This window comes from Leucopleurus acutus (assembly GCF_964270905.1).
Source record: "Leucopleurus acutus genome assembly, chromosome: 15".
Classification (NCBI taxonomy): domain Eukaryota; kingdom Metazoa; phylum Chordata; class Mammalia; order Artiodactyla; family Delphinidae; genus Leucopleurus; species Leucopleurus acutus.
Window position 1 is genome coordinate 56,010,842 of NC_139157.1, and position 19,621 is coordinate 56,030,462.

General features: G+C 33.3%; 1 protein-coding gene across 3 annotated transcripts in view; it reads right to left on the minus strand.

Moving 5' to 3' along the window:
- GRIK2 (glutamate ionotropic receptor kainate type subunit 2) overlaps positions 1–19,621 on the minus strand; it is a gene marked incomplete at both ends in the record, with an annotated part of 633,053 nt that overhangs the window by 87,424 nt on the left and 526,008 nt on the right. For all 3 annotated transcript variants that reach the window (XM_082855302.1, XM_082855303.1, XM_082855304.1), the window contains one exon: positions 17,203–17,420. In XM_082855302.1, the coding sequence (XP_082711428.1) occupies positions 17,203–17,420 (218 nt within the window). The remainder of the gene's footprint in view (positions 1–17,202; positions 17,421–19,621) is intronic.

Here is a 19,621-nt window from a genome sequence, read left to right on the forward strand (position 1 = left end):
ATTCTACTTCTAGGCATGTACCCAAGAAATATAAAAACATATGTCCACTCAAAAACTTGAACATGAATATTCATAGCAACCATATTTATCGTATCCCAAAAGTGTAACTAATCCAAATACCCATTCTGTGATGAATGGATAAAATGTGATATATCTAAGCAATGGAGTGTTATTCTGTAATGAAAGCATAAAGGAATAAAGTGGAATGAAGTTTTGACATACTACAATATAGATGAATATTGAAAACATTATGCTAAGTAAAAGGAGCCAGTTAAAGACCACGTGTTGTATGATTCCACTTATAGAAAATGTTCAGAATAGAAAAATCTATACAGAAAGTAAATTAGTGGCTGACTAGGGTTGGCCAGTGGGAGAAGTGTGTGTGGAGGATTGCAGTAGATGGGAGTGACTGTTAATGAATATAAGGTTTCTTTCTGGGATGCAGAAAGTATTTTAAATTGATTGTGGTGATGATTGTGCAACTCCATGAATATACTAAAAACTATTGAATGGTACATGTTAAATAGGTGAATTGTATGGTATATACATTATATTTTAATACAGCTTTTATTTAAAAAAAAAACTAAACTAAACTTGGCATCTACAACACAACTCAGCAATTGCACTCTTGGGCACTGATTCCACAGGAAAGAAAGATTATGTTCACACAATACCTGTACACAGATGCTCACAGAAGCTTTGCTCATAATAGCCAAAACCTGGAAACAGCCCAGATGGACTTTAATCAGTGAATGGTTAAACAAACTGTGGTACAACCACACCATGGAAAATTACTCAGCAATAAAGAGGAACAAATTATTGGTGTACACAATAACCTGGAGGAAGTTCCAGAGAACTACGCTAAGTGAGAAAAGCAAATCCCAAAGGTTACATACTAGATGAGTCTATTTATATAACATTCTTGAAGTAAAATTATAGAAATGGAGAAAAGCTTAGTGGTTGCCAAGGATTAAGGGGGATAGGGTGGGGGATGAGTGTGGTTTATTGTAAAATATTTATTTAAATCTTTTCTTCATAATTTTCTAAAATTTCCATAATTGAAATAATAATACCTTTTACCATCTTCCCATCTAAAAAATGTTTTTCTCTGTTCAGAATCCAAGTTGTTTAATAGCAGTTCAAAGGTATAAAAGCTCAGCTTCTGCTAAAACTCATTAAAACATTTTTTGAACATTTGACTCTGATTTCAGGCAACTAATTTCATTGATTATCTTGTTACTGGTTAAGAGGAAACTGCTTATCAAATTCATTATGTATTTTCTGAGAATGTTGTTTGATAATGAACATTTTATTATTATTAAAAATCTTTTATACAACAAACAAGCAGCTTTTCCACTTTGCTCTGCCTTAGCAGGTTGTAAATGCCATTTATGGTGAAATCGGTATCCTATCTTCATCTAGACTCTTGTTCTTTACTTTAGTACTAGCTTCTTCATTTCTACTCATATCTGCTTCAATAGTACACTTTCATTTTAACTTTGAAAATCTATCCATATGTATTCTTCAAACTAAAAAAAAAAATTATTATTTTTTGTTTAAAGTAATAGTATATATTTCAATTTGAATACCAGCTGGATTACATAAGTCATTGTAACTTATGCCATCTGCACAAAATAGTCAAACAACTGCATTATAGTGTTACATCAGTACACGGAAGAAATCATTTGAATTGAATCACTCCATTGCCACTGACTATATCACTGCTGTGTTCATGTGTAATACTAAAAATGACACAAGTGCTACATCACATGCTCTACAGTACAACATCATACATGATGTAGAGTTTTAAAAAAAATACAATGTTGTATTTAATGGGAAAATGTCTTCTATGGCCTCAGTTTCAATTTTTTAATTAAATTAATTAAAATTAAATAAAATTTAAAATTTTATTCCTTAGTTGCACTAGCCACATTTCAGGTTTCAATAGCCCTGCGTATTTTATTAAAAGCCATAACAAAACAAAAATCCAGTCCTATAACTTAGCCTGAAGTAGCAAAATTCCTTTGAAGAGTTTTGTAGCAAACTACTGATACTGTCAAAAGTGTTCCCAAATTCAAAGAAAGGAGCAAAGGTAAAATGCTCGTTTCTCTGATGACGACTAATAGCAAATCACTGTATCCTTACTTTCAAGGAATAGCACTGACAATACACTAGGCCCGAGATTTGGAAAGAAACAAAACTCTGAAATAAGGCTGAGTTAGGATGGATAAGGAAGCTATTGTATATCTACTGACAATGCAAAAATATATACATAAGAAATCGTTAGCTACCATTTTTACTTTCAAAATACCATTTTGTTCTTCTAGCCATAAGAATTTTACTCTAAGAATTATATACATTACAGCAACAGTGTAAAAAAAAAAATGGAAGCAACAACTTGCAATGGTTCAACCCCAAAGAGCAGCTCTGAAAATGAAGCCTGGTAGGCTTGATGCTTACTCGCTAGCTGCTTCACTAAGACAAAGGCTACATATAGTGATCTCAAGATTTCTGTTTGCACAATATTAGTTCTCAGGCACCTTCAAATGCAGACAAAGTCTTTCTGACTTTGGAGGATTACCCTTTTCTTAATGCTACTGTATTTGGCTACTTGAGAAGGAATTTTGCTGTTTTTTTAAAAAATTCACTTCTTTTTTTTTTTTCCTCACAGACATAAATAGCTCTAGTGCTTTCTCTGGATTACAAGAAGATCTATGTCATGGATATCAACACCTTCAACGTCATCAATAATAACTGTCACCATCAAATTTGCTCCTTATGAGGTCCTTTATGAAACATCTTCCTAAGGGTTATAGTATTCCAGGTAGACTTAAATATGGTCATTTTAACTATGTTCATATCTTAGTCATGGCTATCTATGTCGTCAACTCCTTCCCTTTTGATAAAATGGATTCCTAATTCACCCAGGTAAGTTCTGTTTATTTGCTGGGTCAGGCTGGGGTTCCCTGCTGCTAGTATACCCTGAGCAGCCTAGTATAACTGGGAAACTGAAGTCCAACCCAAATGCATTCAATGTTAACTCTTTGTGAAAGGAGCACAGACATGCAAGTGATCTTTCTCATTCATAGAAATGTGAAGGCTGGATAAACTGTAGCTAATAGACAAAGAAAAATGTTTCTAGGATCATTCCTCTAAATGTTTATTAATATAGTTTAACCAAAAAAGGGTAATGACTATTTCTATATATTTCTATTACATGATTTTTTTTCCTCTTTTATTTGAAGACAAGATTATATTAGGAAGTCTAAACAGATAACTTTTAATATCATCTCTCTACTGATGTTAATTTAAGGTTTGTTTTAAAATATTTATTAAATTTAATATTTGAAAGCATTGAATTTTTGATATTTTAATCAAGTGAATATTAAAAATGAATATCCCAATTGCTTAGGTATTTAAGTTACAAGTGATTTCTCTGCTGTATATATGAGTTTATATATGAACATACTTCGAAATTTTGCAATGATTAAATGGAATGCGTTTGGAAATTAGCAAAAGGCTATTTGTTTTAAGCTCTGTCTCAAGAAAAAATTATTTCTGAAAGTATCATAAGAACATTCTTATAAGCTATTCTGCTGAATCTTTAAAGCATATTCCTGAAAAGAGCATCATTACTTGTGCTCTGTGAAAACAGGAGAATTTGTGTAGCTGTATTAGGGCTAAAAGTCTTTAAAATTGAAATAAGAGGAAAACCAAAGAGATCAAAATATTATATATCTATAGAAAAAATGCTGGAGGTTATTGTGACAAGATACTAAGAACTGTCTTTGGAGGTTGGACTTGGGACATTTTCCCCTTCTTTTCCTAAAATTCTCATGAGTCATATGCATTATTTTTATAAGAGAAAAAGAAATTTGCTTAGAATTACAATGGTTAATATTCATGGAGAGGAAGAACAATTAAAAATGGGAGTTTTTCTTCTATTTAAGCATTAATTCTGAATATGAATTGTTTGTCAAAACAAATCTCACATGTTAATAAAAAAAGACCATTAATTAAACTATTAATAAAAAGATCATTAATTAAAAAACTATTTATAAGGTATGGATGGAACTGGATTCATGATGCATTTTATTTTTTTAGCTGTATAAAAGTGTAATCCAGAATATTATCTTTAAATATAATTATTTTAAAGTAATCTACAATCAAGATCAAATTATTAATTAAACAAAAATGCAATTGAGTGTCAGATCTTAACATTAACCATAGGTAAACTGGATGTACTTCCAGGAACACAAGCATTTATATTGGGGGAAATGGTTTCATCTGCTACAGAGTTTAACAATTCAACTATTAAGCCTTACAATAAGAATCGCAGTAAGTACGTACTGGGAGTTTATCACATGTTTAGTGTTTTATGTAAACGATCTATACGACACAAACTTATATCCCCAGTTTATCTATACTTTCTTACCTATAAGAACACAGAAGCCTGGAGAGGTTAAATAAATCCCTAGTGAGAGACAGATGTAGGATTTCATGACACAATCTAGGCTATGCACTTACTCATTATGTTAAAATGCATTGCAGTGACTCAACAATTCTTTATATCCATTATTAATGCTTCTTTCTGATTCTTTGGTCTTTATTTAATTGTTTTTGTAATAAATTAAAGTGAAGCATAAACTCATAGTGTTCTGAAAACAGTCAAGGGACCTACAAAGCAAACTAATTTATGGTGTAGCCTCTAATTAGCTGTAATTACAATATTTAATAAATGAAACACCTACTTTTAAAGATAATCAAATATTTTCACTGTACTCCACTAATGCTATGGTGTATACAATAGGCTAATAACAATCAAAAGTATTATTCAAATGCTGTCAGGAAAGATAAAAGTACAATTTATCGCCAACACTGTACTATTCTTCTACTAAAACAGATTTCATATGGAAACTGGGTATAAGAAAAATAAATTACGTAATCATCCATAATTTAACTCCAATTAAGATGGCATGTCTTATTCTTACAGAACACACTCATTCAAGCACATGTTTGCACATACACACACATTCACTCATTCTAAATGTTCTTTATTTATTACTATTGAAGAATTTCTCTGCATACTGGAGGTCAATGAAAGTGCTCACCAGTATGCGTTAGACATTTAAACAATCGTAGACACTGCCAGGGTCACTAATATTACAGCAAAAAGAAAAATTTGAGTTACTTTAGAATCTGATCCCTGTAAGACATTTAGCAATAATGTTTAATCTAGTCATATTTTAAAAGCAATATTTTTAGGAATCTGTTATAGTCAGCTTGCAGTTATCAATACCTATTAACGAACTCTAAAGTTTATTTTGTTCTTTTCCCAATCTGTGTGAGGTTAGGAGGAAGGATATAAAAAACTAGGAATGAGTTATAAATTGTTTACTACTTGTGAATATGCGTGATGATTGAGTATCAAATCACTGAGTGTCAGAAGGGCTCATGATCTTATATGTTGTTTGCTTCCAAAGGGGAATAACAGTTCTGTGTCGTCTTTAAATAAAAATCTAAGTATCAAAGATGGCAGCAGCAGTAAGTAATAGTGAACTTCATTTTGCTTTATGATGAAATGAAAGGACCAACTAAACTACCATGTGATGTCTTAAATCAGCTCTTAATATCAAAGAACAAAGTGATATTACCGCTATTTGGACTTCTGGAAAGAAATAAGAAGACAAATGAACAAAAGAAACTTCAGCTGACCAAAGATGCTAATTAGTGTAAATTCCATTTGCAAAGAAAGAATAGCTTCCCTCCAAAGAGACATCACAGTGCATGCAAAATCAAGAACATTAACTGCCAAGGACATTCTAGATTTAGTAGAAGTTTCAGTGTTTTCACTCTGTAATCAATGGACAATCTAGAGGAATAAGAATACTATGTCTTTTTTGATATTCTAAAGTTAGATGCCCCCCTTAAAAAAAAGACCACAAAAAACAGTAAGCATGATTAATAGCTCTTAGCCACAATGCCAGTAAATATAATCTCAAAAAATTTACAGAGTCTGGATTTTTTGTTTGTATATTTGATTTAGAAACACCAAATCATGCTTTTATTCAGCTATTTATGGAAAAGAAATGAATTTTTCATTTTCATTATTTTTTAAGAAATAAAACATGCCAGTTTTTTGATAATATTTATCTGAGCCTATTTTTATGTATCCAAAAATTTGCGCTTCTTGAATTTCCTTCGAATTTTTGCCTAACCAGTGGCTATGAACTCTTACAGTGACAATATTATCCATTATCCAGCATTTGACATGACAGCTCAACATCACTACATTAACTGACTTTCAAGTTTTCTCCCTCCCTGTGGGGCCCTCTCTCCTAAGATTGATGAGGTGTGATGTAGTGTTTGAGCTGCCATCCTGACTTGACAAACAGTAAGAGTGGTCCCTGCACAGAGCGGAGGAAGGAGGGCAAAGGAGCGAGAGAACCACAGTGTATCCTGGAATAACGGCAGCCTCACACACTTGCTTTCCAAGGGAATTAAAACATCTTTTCTCAGACTTTACACTTCAGTCAAACACATGACTTCTTCCTTTCAAGTTCCCCAAAGCTTCACTGGTACATATTGAAAATGTAACAATTAGAGAGGGATTAAACTTTTGTCCCTGTGATATTTCAGACAAGCTAAGATAAAAGTTGTTACTCCTTCCGAGTTTAAATACATTGAAACTCTAATCACTTACAATTCCCAGAATGGTGTTATTGCTTACTTTTTAACTTTTGAATTCACTCTGGCAGAGCTAGGGTAATAAAACCCATCATACTCTAATTTTCAGACAGCTTGATAGAACCAATGTTCTTAGTATAGATAAAGTGTAATGGAGCACTTTCTTTCCCATAGGAAAGTCTTTGACTCATATGCTCTGATGCCAACTAGCCTTCACATCTGCTGTTTCACCATTGATAGCTGTAATTTGGCATGCTAAACTAGTGTCTGATGAAGCAGCTTTCCTCAAAGGCACCATTTTATTTCTTGCAATGGGAACATAGTAAAATGGTGTTGGTTTTCTGTAGGCCTTATGCAAATCCCTGTAATAAACATAGGATCAGGCCTCACATACAATAAATTGTGTGTTAGTGGAGGATGGGGGAGGGAGACAACCTCTTTGGGTAAAAATCACTCCCTTACTCTGCCAATAAATTAAATGCATCATAAAGAAGTGGTTTAAATATTTCAAACTTGGCTAATTAATATCAAAGCCGTAAGAGGCACTGAAAAGAATACAAAAACACTTCAAAAATACCAGTTTATAATATTAAACAAAATATTATCATTTAACCTAATATTAACAATAATCCGTTACCCACACCAATATCTTGACACCATTCATAGACAAACAAATAATTTGGGAGAGTTAGAGAAATGATATGGCTACAAAAATCTTTGGTGAGATATTTTTTTTAGATTTCTAGAAAAAGTGTCTGAGGAAGAACACATCAACGTGAAGAGATGAACATTTCAGTAATAATATTAATCATTAATCTAAACTAATTGCTCAGATACACTGGTGTTCAATCACATAAAGCTTTTTTTTCACTCATTTAAGTATGTAGAAAAATTTAAAAAGTAAATTATCCACAAACTTGAATACACGAAGTAAACAAAAAATTCAAAATGAAGTCTCTATTTATTCTAAATAACCATGGAGCTATTACCCAGGTTAGTAACTTGCAAGCAAGTTACTAGAACAGATTTTGGCCTGGAAGCCTAAATATATCTTGTTTTTCCATCCCCCAAGATAGAGCAGAATGTCATGTTTGAGGAACATGTTGTTTCAGTTTAGATCTGCAGGGGGATATTGAAGAATTATCAAGTGACACAAAGGAAGACTTTAGAATTATGTAATAAGTTAGCCCCATCCATTAATATAGGTACATTCTTTTTTCTACAACAAGGAAAGGAGTGACAGTAGTTCACTAAATATTACAGGATCGAACAATAAGCTCAGGCAAGAAAACTACCTAAGCCCAAATCTCAAACTACTTCAACGAACCTAACTTAATATTTACCTATAGTGTGAAGTACTTCACCTCTTCTTAATCTCCTCCTGTTTAGGAAAACACAAAAGTCTCATGTACAATCCTTCCAATACTCTAATATGCCCCCTTATGGGTCTCTTCTTTAATTTCCCCTCTGTGCGCCCCCCATGATAGAAGAAACTGCAGTAAAAGTTTATAAAGGAAAGGTGAATATATTCACTGCTCAAGTCCCATAGAACATATATTTTCTCACCTTTTTAGAGACACAAGCAAAAATCAGGATTTACCCCACCATACTTTTCGGAGAAAGCTCTAACCTTCATACTGCTACAAGACAATTCTTATGCATTCCTATTGGGGGCCTCCAGGAATGTTATCAAAAGTGAAGATGTAATTAGATTATTTCTTCTCAGCAAATCTGTTGAAAAAGGCTTTAAACGCAATGCAGGTAAATTATTCAAAAGAAGTAAGAATATTTTCTGGGGTCTGGGTTTCAGAAGAGATGAATGCCCACCCTAATATGAAAGAAATGGAAGTAGATGCAATCAGTTATTAACTATTATTGCCAATAAAGAAGGGGTTATTTAAATTTCAAATTAAATTAACTCTCTCTGCACATTAGAATCACCAGAGGAGGTTACAAAAAACTCAGATGCCCAGGATCCTACCTCAAGAGAGTTTTAATTACTTGACTTGGAGAGGGGTGTGGGGCTCGGTATTCTTTAAAAGCTCCCCAAGTGCTTCTAATGTTCTACTGTGCAGACAGGTTGAGACTACTGATTTAAACAAATGGATATTTTAAAGATGTTTGAAACTTAGTGGATGATCTATCCAAATAGGACAAAATAATGACTCCATCCGTTGAGAAAGGAAAACTGATATGAAAATCAAGAATATTCTCTTATTCATCAGAGTGGTATACTGTCAATCACAGACAAGACCGTATTTCCATATGATGTACATGCTATCTAGTTCTACTGATTGCCATATTTCCTAGGACTTCAGTAGATAAAAAACTAGCCCTATGAGTTAAAGTAGTGCTTTAACTGGGGATTCTAAGAAAGTAGTCAGTATGATTAGTGTTACTGGGCTCTGGTCTAGAATTTATGATGCATGCATAGGGATTTGTTTTTCTATCAACAAACCAAAAATTTTAATCACAAAACTTTGATGGTAATATATCTATGCTTATGTTAATATTTGAGTTTTAAATTACCTTCTCGGCACAGGGACAATATCCCCCATGTGAGACATAAAGCTAACATTTGAGACCCTTTGTTTCTAACTTATTGAGGAGAAAAGGGGGTTGTCATTACTAAGCATAAACTGACTCCAGGTAAATAAAATTACCTAAAAACAAAGCTATGTGGCTGGTTAGTAACACCTAAGTAAACAGGGCAACTCTTACATGAGCAAGTATTTAAGAAATAATCCCTGTACTTACTATGCTACTAAAGTACCATAGTGAATTTTCTAATTATTATATTGTCAAAGAATCCCTTCTGGATAATGGTGGAAAATGATTAGAATATATAAAGTAGTAAATCTGGTACACAATAAAAGACATATTTGATTTCTATCAATGTGCAAATAATTACTGAACTTTTTCTTTGCAATGACCATACTTAACGAGGAATTTGTTATATAAAATATAAAAGTCTTTTAAAGAATAAGTCCTGGGGCTTCCCTGGTGGCTCAGTGGTTGAGAGTCCGCCTGTCGATGCGGGGGACACGGGTTCGTGCCCCAGTCCAGGAAGATCCCACATGCCGCAGAGCGGCTGGGCCCGTGAGCCATGGCCGCTGAGCCTGCGCGTCCGGAGCCTGTGCTCCGCAACGGGAGAGGCCACAACAGTGAGAGGCCCAAGTACCGCAAAAAAAAAAAAGAAGAAGTCCTGGAGATCTACTGTGCAGAATAGTGATTATAGTCAACAATACTGTGTTATAAACTTCCAAGTTGCTAAGAAGCAAGATCTTAATTGTTCTAACCACAAAAAAGAAATGATAATTTTAATGTCATGGAGGCATTGGCTAATGCTAGACTGGTAATCATATTGCAATATATAAATTTCTCAAAACACTGTACATCTTAAAGTTACAAAATGCTGTATGTTGATTATATCACAATAAAAATAAATAAAATAAATTCAAAACTAACTTCAAATATCTTTCCCATCTTCAAAAACTATTGTAGGTCAATTTCCTGAATACGCAAAATGGAAATTCCCAAGTATTCTACCATCAATATAAGAAGAGGAAATAAACATTTATTTCAGAAAACACTTTTCAATCTGAAAAGTAACTACAGATGCCATGTTGATATTTTACTTTTCTAATGTATAAATCTCTTTATAGTAAATATATTATAATTGAATTATCACCACTGTTCTAAATAAAAATAACAGAAATTATGTTTTGCAGAAATTAAAAAATATCTAATGAATGGTGTTTCTAAATCCATTTATTAAGTGCATGCAATAAACTCCCAACTTTTTACATTCTATCCCTTGACTCAAAAATTACTTATGTTCTTTTGGCATTTAAGAAGCAAAATTCACTCAAGCTTTCAAAAAATCATTACAGGCATGCCATACCAGCAATTCAGGCTTACAAACCTATACTGTCACCCCAGCATAATTTAATTTTAGAAGACCATTGAACTGATAAGCTCAGAATAAGTAGCAGACTATAAAGAACGTGTTATAGTTGTATCTGCCCCAATGGCTTAAGGCAAATGTTTTAAAACCTTAATATGATCAAGCAGTTGAGGTCATGTAGGTGAGCCAAAATGACTAATGCACTTAGCTCTTCTGAGTAATGATGGATATGCCATGATGTCTTTGGCTATTACTTTTATTGTTGATACTATGAGTCCCTTGGCTATTGCTTTCATAATTAATAAGTCACTTAACCTCTCCATGGCCCAGTTTCCTCATCTGTTAAATGAGCATAATGATAATTGCTTCCTACCTTCCTTAGGGGTTGCTGTGAAGATTAATGAGCTGGCATTTACAATGTACTGTGTTCTTCTAAAGAGGGAAACTATGCATCTATGCATAAACAAAAACAAAACAAAATAAAACCCTCTTTGCTGCTAAGTAACAAGAAATAAAACTACCGTCCCCCCCCCACCGCCCCGCCATGGATTAATCCACTTGCTTGCATTCCTAACACTGCAAACTTCATACACTTCTGAATAAATTGACTTTTTAACCCAAAGTTAAAACGGAAATGCCATAGAGGGCTACGTATTTTGAAGAAAACTTTTTAGCTCTCTACAGAGCAGAGAAATTTTGAAAGTAAACACACATTCTACCTAAAACATCTGTCACAGATGTTCCATCAATGAATGCGATATTCATTGCGCCAAAAGATAACTGTACAGAATTTTATTTTTTAAAAAGTGAGTTGCCACCTTAAAGGAAACCTAACTATGAAACATTGATAACAGATGACAATGAAATCATTAGGGGAGATTGGGAAAATGGGAATCTGTAAACTTAGGGGGAAATAATATTTTTATAGTGTGCTTTATAGTAACTTATAAGATAGAAAACATACTAATAATCTTCTGGACTTGGACAAAGAAATATTCAGACAAATTGACATGATATTCAAAGTACCAGCTGGTAAATTTAGCTACATAGGATAAGGTAGTACAAGGAAGAGATAGACTATTAACAATAAGAAGAACAACAAAGAGGAGGAGGGGGAAATAATTTTATAAAGAACTGGGCAGTTTTCAAACAGAATTTAGAGGTGATATGAAGGAGCTAGAATTTGTACGGTTGGGTCATAAAATTGTTTGCGATCTTCAGTGTCTCCAGCCAGTAAAAGTTCTCAAAATTGTTTCAACATGGCTCCAGGCCTTAATTAAAAATCAAATTAAGCATGTTGCCTTGAGGTGCTTTGTTAAAACCTCTGAAAAAGTTAAGGAAATGCCTTGTAGATTTTCACCTGTGGATTAAAAAGCTTCTAGCTCAAAGTAGCAATGATTAAGTCTAGAGAGAGGCACATTTTAATATGAACTGTGGGTGTGGTTTTTAGATTATAAATGGATTCAACTGGGTATATTTAAAGGCCAAAAAAGCTTAGCAGAAATAGAGTCTGTTCCAAAGGTATTAATAGAAAAGCCTCTGGGTCTCCAAATTTCTAGGAGTAGGACAGCTGACTTATAAGCTCAATGAAGGTTTATGTTACATGCCACTAAGAGTTTTTGGTCATTTGTCAAGCAACATTATTGTGGCAACTGTTAACTAATAGAGCCCAAAACACATGCAAAGTCTGTGCTGGGAACTGGAGATCCAAGTGTAAATGATACAGATTCAATTCATGTCCCCGTGCTGTGCAGTGTAGTATGGAAACAGAAGAATTAATGGAATACAATTTGGGGTGATCATTTAATAACTGAGGTATAAATGCTCAGAGAATTTAAAAAAGGAGTACCTTACCCAGACTGGGTCGATTTGGGTAGGGGAAAGGATCAAGAAAATTTGCCTGGATTAATTGAATTTGGATCCAAGGAATAAAGAAAATATAACCAATTAGGTTGGTAGATAAGGGCAGAAAAGCATAACAGAAGGAGGTGTATCATGTAGTCATCATATGACACGGACTAACCAGTTTGGCTGAAGTTTAGAGTGTGAGAGCAGCTGGCTAAAAAATAAAAAGAAGCCAGACCATGATGTGCCTTGTAAACCTGATAAGGAGCTAGGTTCTTATCCTAAAGCAAAGAAGCGGGGTGATTTGGGAGGGTGTTAAGTCACCTTGTAGCGTGTAGAGAACAATAGGGAAAAAAATTGGGAAAGAGAAATGTTGCAAAACCCTGGACAGAGATGACACTGTTCTGAACCAGGATGGTGGTAAAGGAAATAGAAAGATATATAGGAGGTAGACAAGTGTTGGGTGGTGCTGGGAGATGCACAATATTTGTCTAAGGTTTAACGCAATCCCTTCCACATAAGAGATAAGTAAATATTTATTGAATAAAAATGTATTCTTAAGACTGAACATCCATATCATATAATTGAGAGCATACGATGCATGATGAAACTGGCCGAAATAAGACATCCTACTTATTAGATTACAAAAAAAAGTTAAAATTAAGAAAGAACATTTTTTCATATTAAATAATTTTTAAAGTTCCCTTTACCTGTGATGTGGCATAAATTCCCAAAAGAATTGTGAATTGCATCTCAATATACTATATCACAATACATAGCCTAGAAAATAGCTTCTGAAAACTGCCCCCTCAGATTTTTTAAGTTTCACTTATCAAATTATTCCTTCTTCGTGACAACAATAATGAGAAGAATGAAGCAATTTAAATAAGATAAACATGGTGTGATCTTTTAAAATCTATTTTAAAATTATCTAGTTGTGGGTCATAGAAACATACTTTACTTGACTATGTTTAAAATCATTCTAAATTCTGAATTTTAAAAATTAGCCATGTATTCTAGTAATGGTAATTTATAATGTCTATCAAGCTTTTATTAGGCACTTAGCATATCATGTAGAGCTTTCATTTAACACTAAAAGAAATTGTGAGAATGGTTCTGTTAGTCATTCTAATTTAGAGATGAGGAGTCAGAGGTTTACAAGGGGCAGTGTCTCATCTAAATACAGCCAATAGGTGGTGGAGTCTGAAATTAAGCTCAGGTTTCTCTAATTCCACAGTTTCTTTCCCTCTTAGCAACTATTCTAAATTGTAGACTATGTGTTCAGAAGTATTAAGTGATTCACATTAGGTATCTGATACCATTTAATGTCTTTTCAACATGTGGCAGAAATCTTTTTTAATAACCATGAAAGAGGATATGCATTTCCTTTGATACCTTTTGGAAAGACAGACTATATTAGCATATGTGGCAAAGCCAGAGATTTCAGGCAGACCAAACCCAGAGAGAGAATTTGTAGAAATTGAAAAACCTGAGTCATAAGTTGCATAGAAACAAGGTGATTTCAGCATCATTTTGTAAAACATATGACTTACTTTGAAAATACAGGCATTCTCAAAAGAGACCGTAACACCTACAGGCTATAGCTGAGTTATATAGTTTTTATATAGCTATAGCTGAAGTTATACTTCAAGGAGAATGAATGTGCTGTTGCTTGGTGACATTTATAGTGTTCAGCCCTGGTGAGATTTCAGTTCTGCTGCACCAAGTTCCCAGATTCTGAGAACGTTTTGACCCTACTTTATTGTTTTTCAATAAAATCCTTGGGCCCTCAACAATTTTATTATCTAAATATAATTAAGAACATATTGGTGATGTCACATAGCTTTCTATTGTTTTACATGGGATAACACTGAAGAAGCACCATCTGCTCGATTTTGACTTATTTTGCCAGTCATGGCTTTACATTTATCCCTGGAGAGAATTTGTGTGGAGTGTAATGGATATAGAAGAAAAGAAGAATGAACTCTTCTTGAAGACAGTATACATGTAAGGTCAATGAACAAAGTCAAGTATGTTCTTTGGAAGAGGAATTATTCAATGTTGTAGAATGGCGGTGTAACTCTGTGTTTTGCAATACTGAAGACTCACCCCCTTTAAAGCCAGGTATCTTGAGCCAGCTCTTGCTTGTAGTAACACAACTTTAACATTCTTTAAAATAATTTTCTGGAACTGAGCTGTTTCAGAATAATGAGTTAACAGCAGAGTCTTGTTCAATTAGTAAAAACAGGATGGAAATTCCTTTAGAAATCAATGCCTTAAGGGTGCTTCCTAGAGTGTTTGTATGCATTGCTGTTAATTAAGAAATAAAAGAATGGTATCAGATGTAAATCGACTATACACAATAGTCTTGGATTCATTGTAGAATTTCAAAATGACCATGCAATTGCTTCAATTACAGATTGCTAGGGAATTTTTTTTTTAATTTCATACCAATGGCTGGTATAAGTAGATAGTTTAACAAGCCAAAATATGAGGTTGAAATTAGTATCATTTAGGGCTACACTAAAATAACTAAAGAAAAATCAACATTTACTGTATCCTTTTAAATTCTAATGCTTTTTCAAATTTCAACAGTAAGAATTCAGCATGTGATAAAGTTATCAACATAATTGTCAACTTAGTGATTACCACTGTGTGGTTTTTATTGTGACAATTGTACATTCCCAAAGATTTCAATTTTACAGAAAGAAAGTCTGTGCTGTTGGAAACAAAAAGTTGTTTCATGTCACTTTTCTCTGGGTGCTAGAGGCACCCGTGTGTATGAGAAAGAAAAAAAAGAGATGAGAGTAAGAAGAAAAGTGAACAGCAAAGAAGAGTGAAGTTAGGCAAAATGACACTGCAAGAGAGCAACTGAACTAAACAAGAAATAAATTAGCAAAACAGAAGTTTGAAAGACAAGAAAGACAAAGAAGGGAGAAAATAAGCTTAAAGACGGGGAAAAGGAGAAAAATTTTAAACGTTGATTTTCCAGAGGTATACCTTGCTCACAGTATATAAGAACTTTGAAACTTAAGATATTTGAGCCTTCTAGAAAATAAAAGTAAAATTTAAACTCTGAAGTATTTGTGAAACAGAAATAATTACTTCTGGTATCAAATCACTTGCATTAGTATTTTATATGTATTACTGTACAAAGTCAACTTCAAAATTCCCTTGAATATTGTAATAATTTAAATGCATTACATATTCACTCTCAGCAAAGTTAAAGACACCGATGATGTACACTTAGAATTTTCAACAGTTGGTTTCTTTTTTATTTAAAAAAAAGTGTTTTATGAGAAAAACAATCTATTAATATTAAATATTCAATTGGGGAAAATTGATCAATTGCAATTAATATAGACAAATAGCACCATACTGATCATAATGCTTTGTTCATATTTGATTATTCAATAAATTTGATTAGATGATAATAATTTTCCAACTGAATAAAAAATATGCATCCAATCTTTAACCTAGGCATAAAAAAAATTCTCTTTGAAAGTAATTAAATTTTAAGAATTATATAGATTTCACTAAAACAATCAATCTATCTCATTCTTTGGGTATTTGGTGTCCTCCAGAACCCTAAAAGAAGCCGATTTAATTTGGTAAGAATTTTTACAAAGAAAGTTGCATAATTATTTGGCAAAGTTAAGTAAAACCCAGTTATATGATCCTAGATCTAGTCTTCCCTGTCTCCAACTAAACTATAACCTTCTTAAAAGTGAGAATTAGACGTTATTTGCTCTAGCATACCCAACGTGTAGTACAATTTCTGGTACTCAGTAAGCACTTACTGAATGTTGAAAGAATTTGTTTTATAACTTGAGTTGGTTATTTTTTTAAAAGAAAACACATCTACCACTTCTACTACCCACTTGAACTGCCAATTGCATTCCTGTGAACAGTGAAGGAAAATACCAAGGCTTAAACATTTGCCCAAACTACAAACAACATAAAAATACTTAGTAAAATAGAAAAGAAATTATGAAGTGATACTGATTCCCTAAAATGGAAACTCCTCATTGGGTCTACTCTGGCCCAGTGAGATCAGCAGAAGCAAGGAGAAGATCTGAATAATAAAGAGGAGGGCAAGATACTCTATATGCTTGGAACTTGGTGCAAGCACACTTTCCATTTAAATGTTCCACAGGCTGTCCCACTGCAAACCATTGCAAGTTCAATGGGGTAGCCCATTTTGAGATTCTGTGCCTTCCAGAATATTAGATGGATGAATGTCCAGAGAATAGGAACTGTTTCTGCTTGTTTCTACCAGTCCTTATTTTCCTTCTTTTTCTATAGGCTCTGAACAAATTGACCTTGTCTCATCATAACAGAAAGAAATGTCTGTATGGAAAACATTCTTACATGTAATCATTCTATTCTTCTGGAATACCCACGCCTTGTAGAGTCTGACGCGACTCTGCTATTCAATTTTCAGTAAATATATTTATTTATTTATTTACATTCAAAGATAAAACCTTGTTGGGGAAAAATAATTTTACTTTTTTACAGATTCTCCTCCAAACAAAAATGGAATACTTATAAAGCAACAACTCCTTGTCATTTGCAAGTATAAAAATATTTTGCCTTGATGGTCGTATATTTAGTTGTATACCTCTCCACCACCTGAGGAATATGCTATTGATTGTTCTGCACAACTAACAATGTTGCTATACTCTTAAATTCATTAATAGAAAAAGGGTTGTTGGCATTCTATCATGTTAATACATAAATTTTGGATAACCAGTAGGACTTACCTTGAAAAAAGTCATGGTTGCACCATCCTCTACCGTTCCATACTCTATCTTGGTTTGCTTAGCTAAATCATCAGCAGAGTCAATAGGGGATTCCATGCGCTCCACTGTCAGAAAGGCTGCTAAGTTAGCAGTATACGAAGAAATGATGATAAGTGTGAAAAACCACCAAATGCCTCCCACTATCCTGGTGGAGAGCGCTTTGGGCATGAGCTCAGAACCTAACAGAGATTGGGGGGAAAAGGTGAAACGAATACAGAGAATTTGATCAGCAGTCAGGTACTTTTGGTCATAGTGGCAGAATGGAATCACTGTGTAATAAAAGCTTAAATCACAGATTTATATATCTCTGTAGTAAGCAAGGAACAGCCATTGGGAGAGCAGAGGCTAATTTCAGATAATACGTAGTCTCTTAGGACATCTGAGTTTACATATAGTGACAGGAGACTCAAGTTCTACCTGAGACAGTGCAAAATAAGAATTACATATTAATGACTGGGTAACCTTTATAAAAATAGCATTAGAAGGGAGAAATCTCTCCCTCTCTCTCACTCTAGTTTATAAACCACTTTTATAGATTTTCATATCTTGTTAGTTATGTGGGTTTTAGAAGAAATGACTTAATGTACATTCCAATCCATTTCTTAACAAGCTTTATTTATGTAAAGTTTCATTTTTCATGCACATGAAGCCCAAAAGTCTTGTCTATACTGCCAGTTAAAAAAGTAATGTTGTAGGAAAATAATTTTAATTATCCACATTTCTTGAGCTGTGGGGTTTTAGTCCAGTTTTTATTTTAAAATAGGTAGTAAATTATTTTCTTATTCATAAACAAATGTCTCCTATCACTATAGTTAGCCCCAATGAGGAAAATCAGAATAAGAATAGTTAAATTGCCATAAATTTATTTTTACACACATATAAAAATTTCATAATTATATTCAAAACATGGCTGGAGTTGCCTGCTCATGGTATTAATAAGAGAATGAGATCTGATAATTATATTTAGCTTTTGAGTATTATTAATTTTAATTAATTTAGGTTATAAAATAAAATTCTAACAATTTTTAAATTGAGTCCTTTGGTTTTACCACATTATTTGCAGTCTTAATATTGAAATGAACACATATCAGCATGTGTAACTTTTTTATAAAAAAAGTATACTAAATTTATGGATATATATATTACTATTCACTTTTAATCATTTTGAACCTACAGTCAAGAAAGCATTGGCTACAAATTAATTTTAATAGGGTTTGAGTAAAATGGAATGAAGCAAAGATGGACTCCATTTGCTGTTTTGTTTAACGTATTTTTTAATATAATAACGGATGCAGTAAGGTAACGCATCTTTAGAAGGAATGAAAAATACAACAAATTATTCATGTTAACATTGAAAAGAAGTGGTATCATGACTTGGCTCTATCAAAACAGCCCATCTTATACTGCAGTTCATCTCCCCCTTCCAATTTCAAACAAACAAACAAACAAACAACATTTTAAAAAGCAGACAGACTTGGACATGACAGCCAACTCCAGCTCCAGACTCTGCCTACCACTCTGTAAGGAAAAAAAACAGAAAAGTACCTTTCTGACGTAGTTGCTCCTAGGCCCTGTCAGACACACACTCGGACACTGAAACACTAAAATATTCAATATTCCCAAGATGATCAGCAGCTATGGCTGCCCAGTCTATTTTTTTTTTTTTTAACACCACCACCAATAAAGTCAAACAAGACTGGGAAAGAAAAAAAACAGTGGAGACATTCGACAAAAATGGCCCAATTACCACAAGTTCATATCTTACCCAAGGACTTAAACGAGTACCTCCTAGGCTTGTGAATCAGAGCCTGGTTAGGGGCTGACTGTCATGTACTCAAGGTAACGTCATGTCCAGCACTATATCCCACTAATTCCTGGGGAGCTGGGCATCAGCCAGAATAGTATGGGTTCCTCTTTCATGTATCCACCAGCAGTGAAGTAGTTATGTGGCAAAGCAAATGTATATTTGAATTTTTCATTGTTCGGATTGTCATCATTTTCAGAGATATCAGATATAGTCTTATTTCTAATTGCTAGATTGTATAGATATAAAGTTCATCTCACCAGTATACATATTCAGAAGTCTCCAAATATTTTATAAAATATAAGTAAAAAAGAATATTTTATTTTCCAAAGTGGTAGGAAAAATCATTTTAAAATCTTTATTATGGTCAGATCTTTATTATGAGAATAATTTGTTCCAGGCTATTAAGGTTAATTATTAGCCGGTGACTAGCAATTTGCCTGGGGGAATGGCATAACCCAGTGCTACTTATAAAAGATGCTTGTCTCATATGATAGATTTTTATTCACTTCTAAAATTTTAAAAGAACTCCAATATTATCTTCCAACTGTAAATAAATCTAAGAAAAAAAAAAAA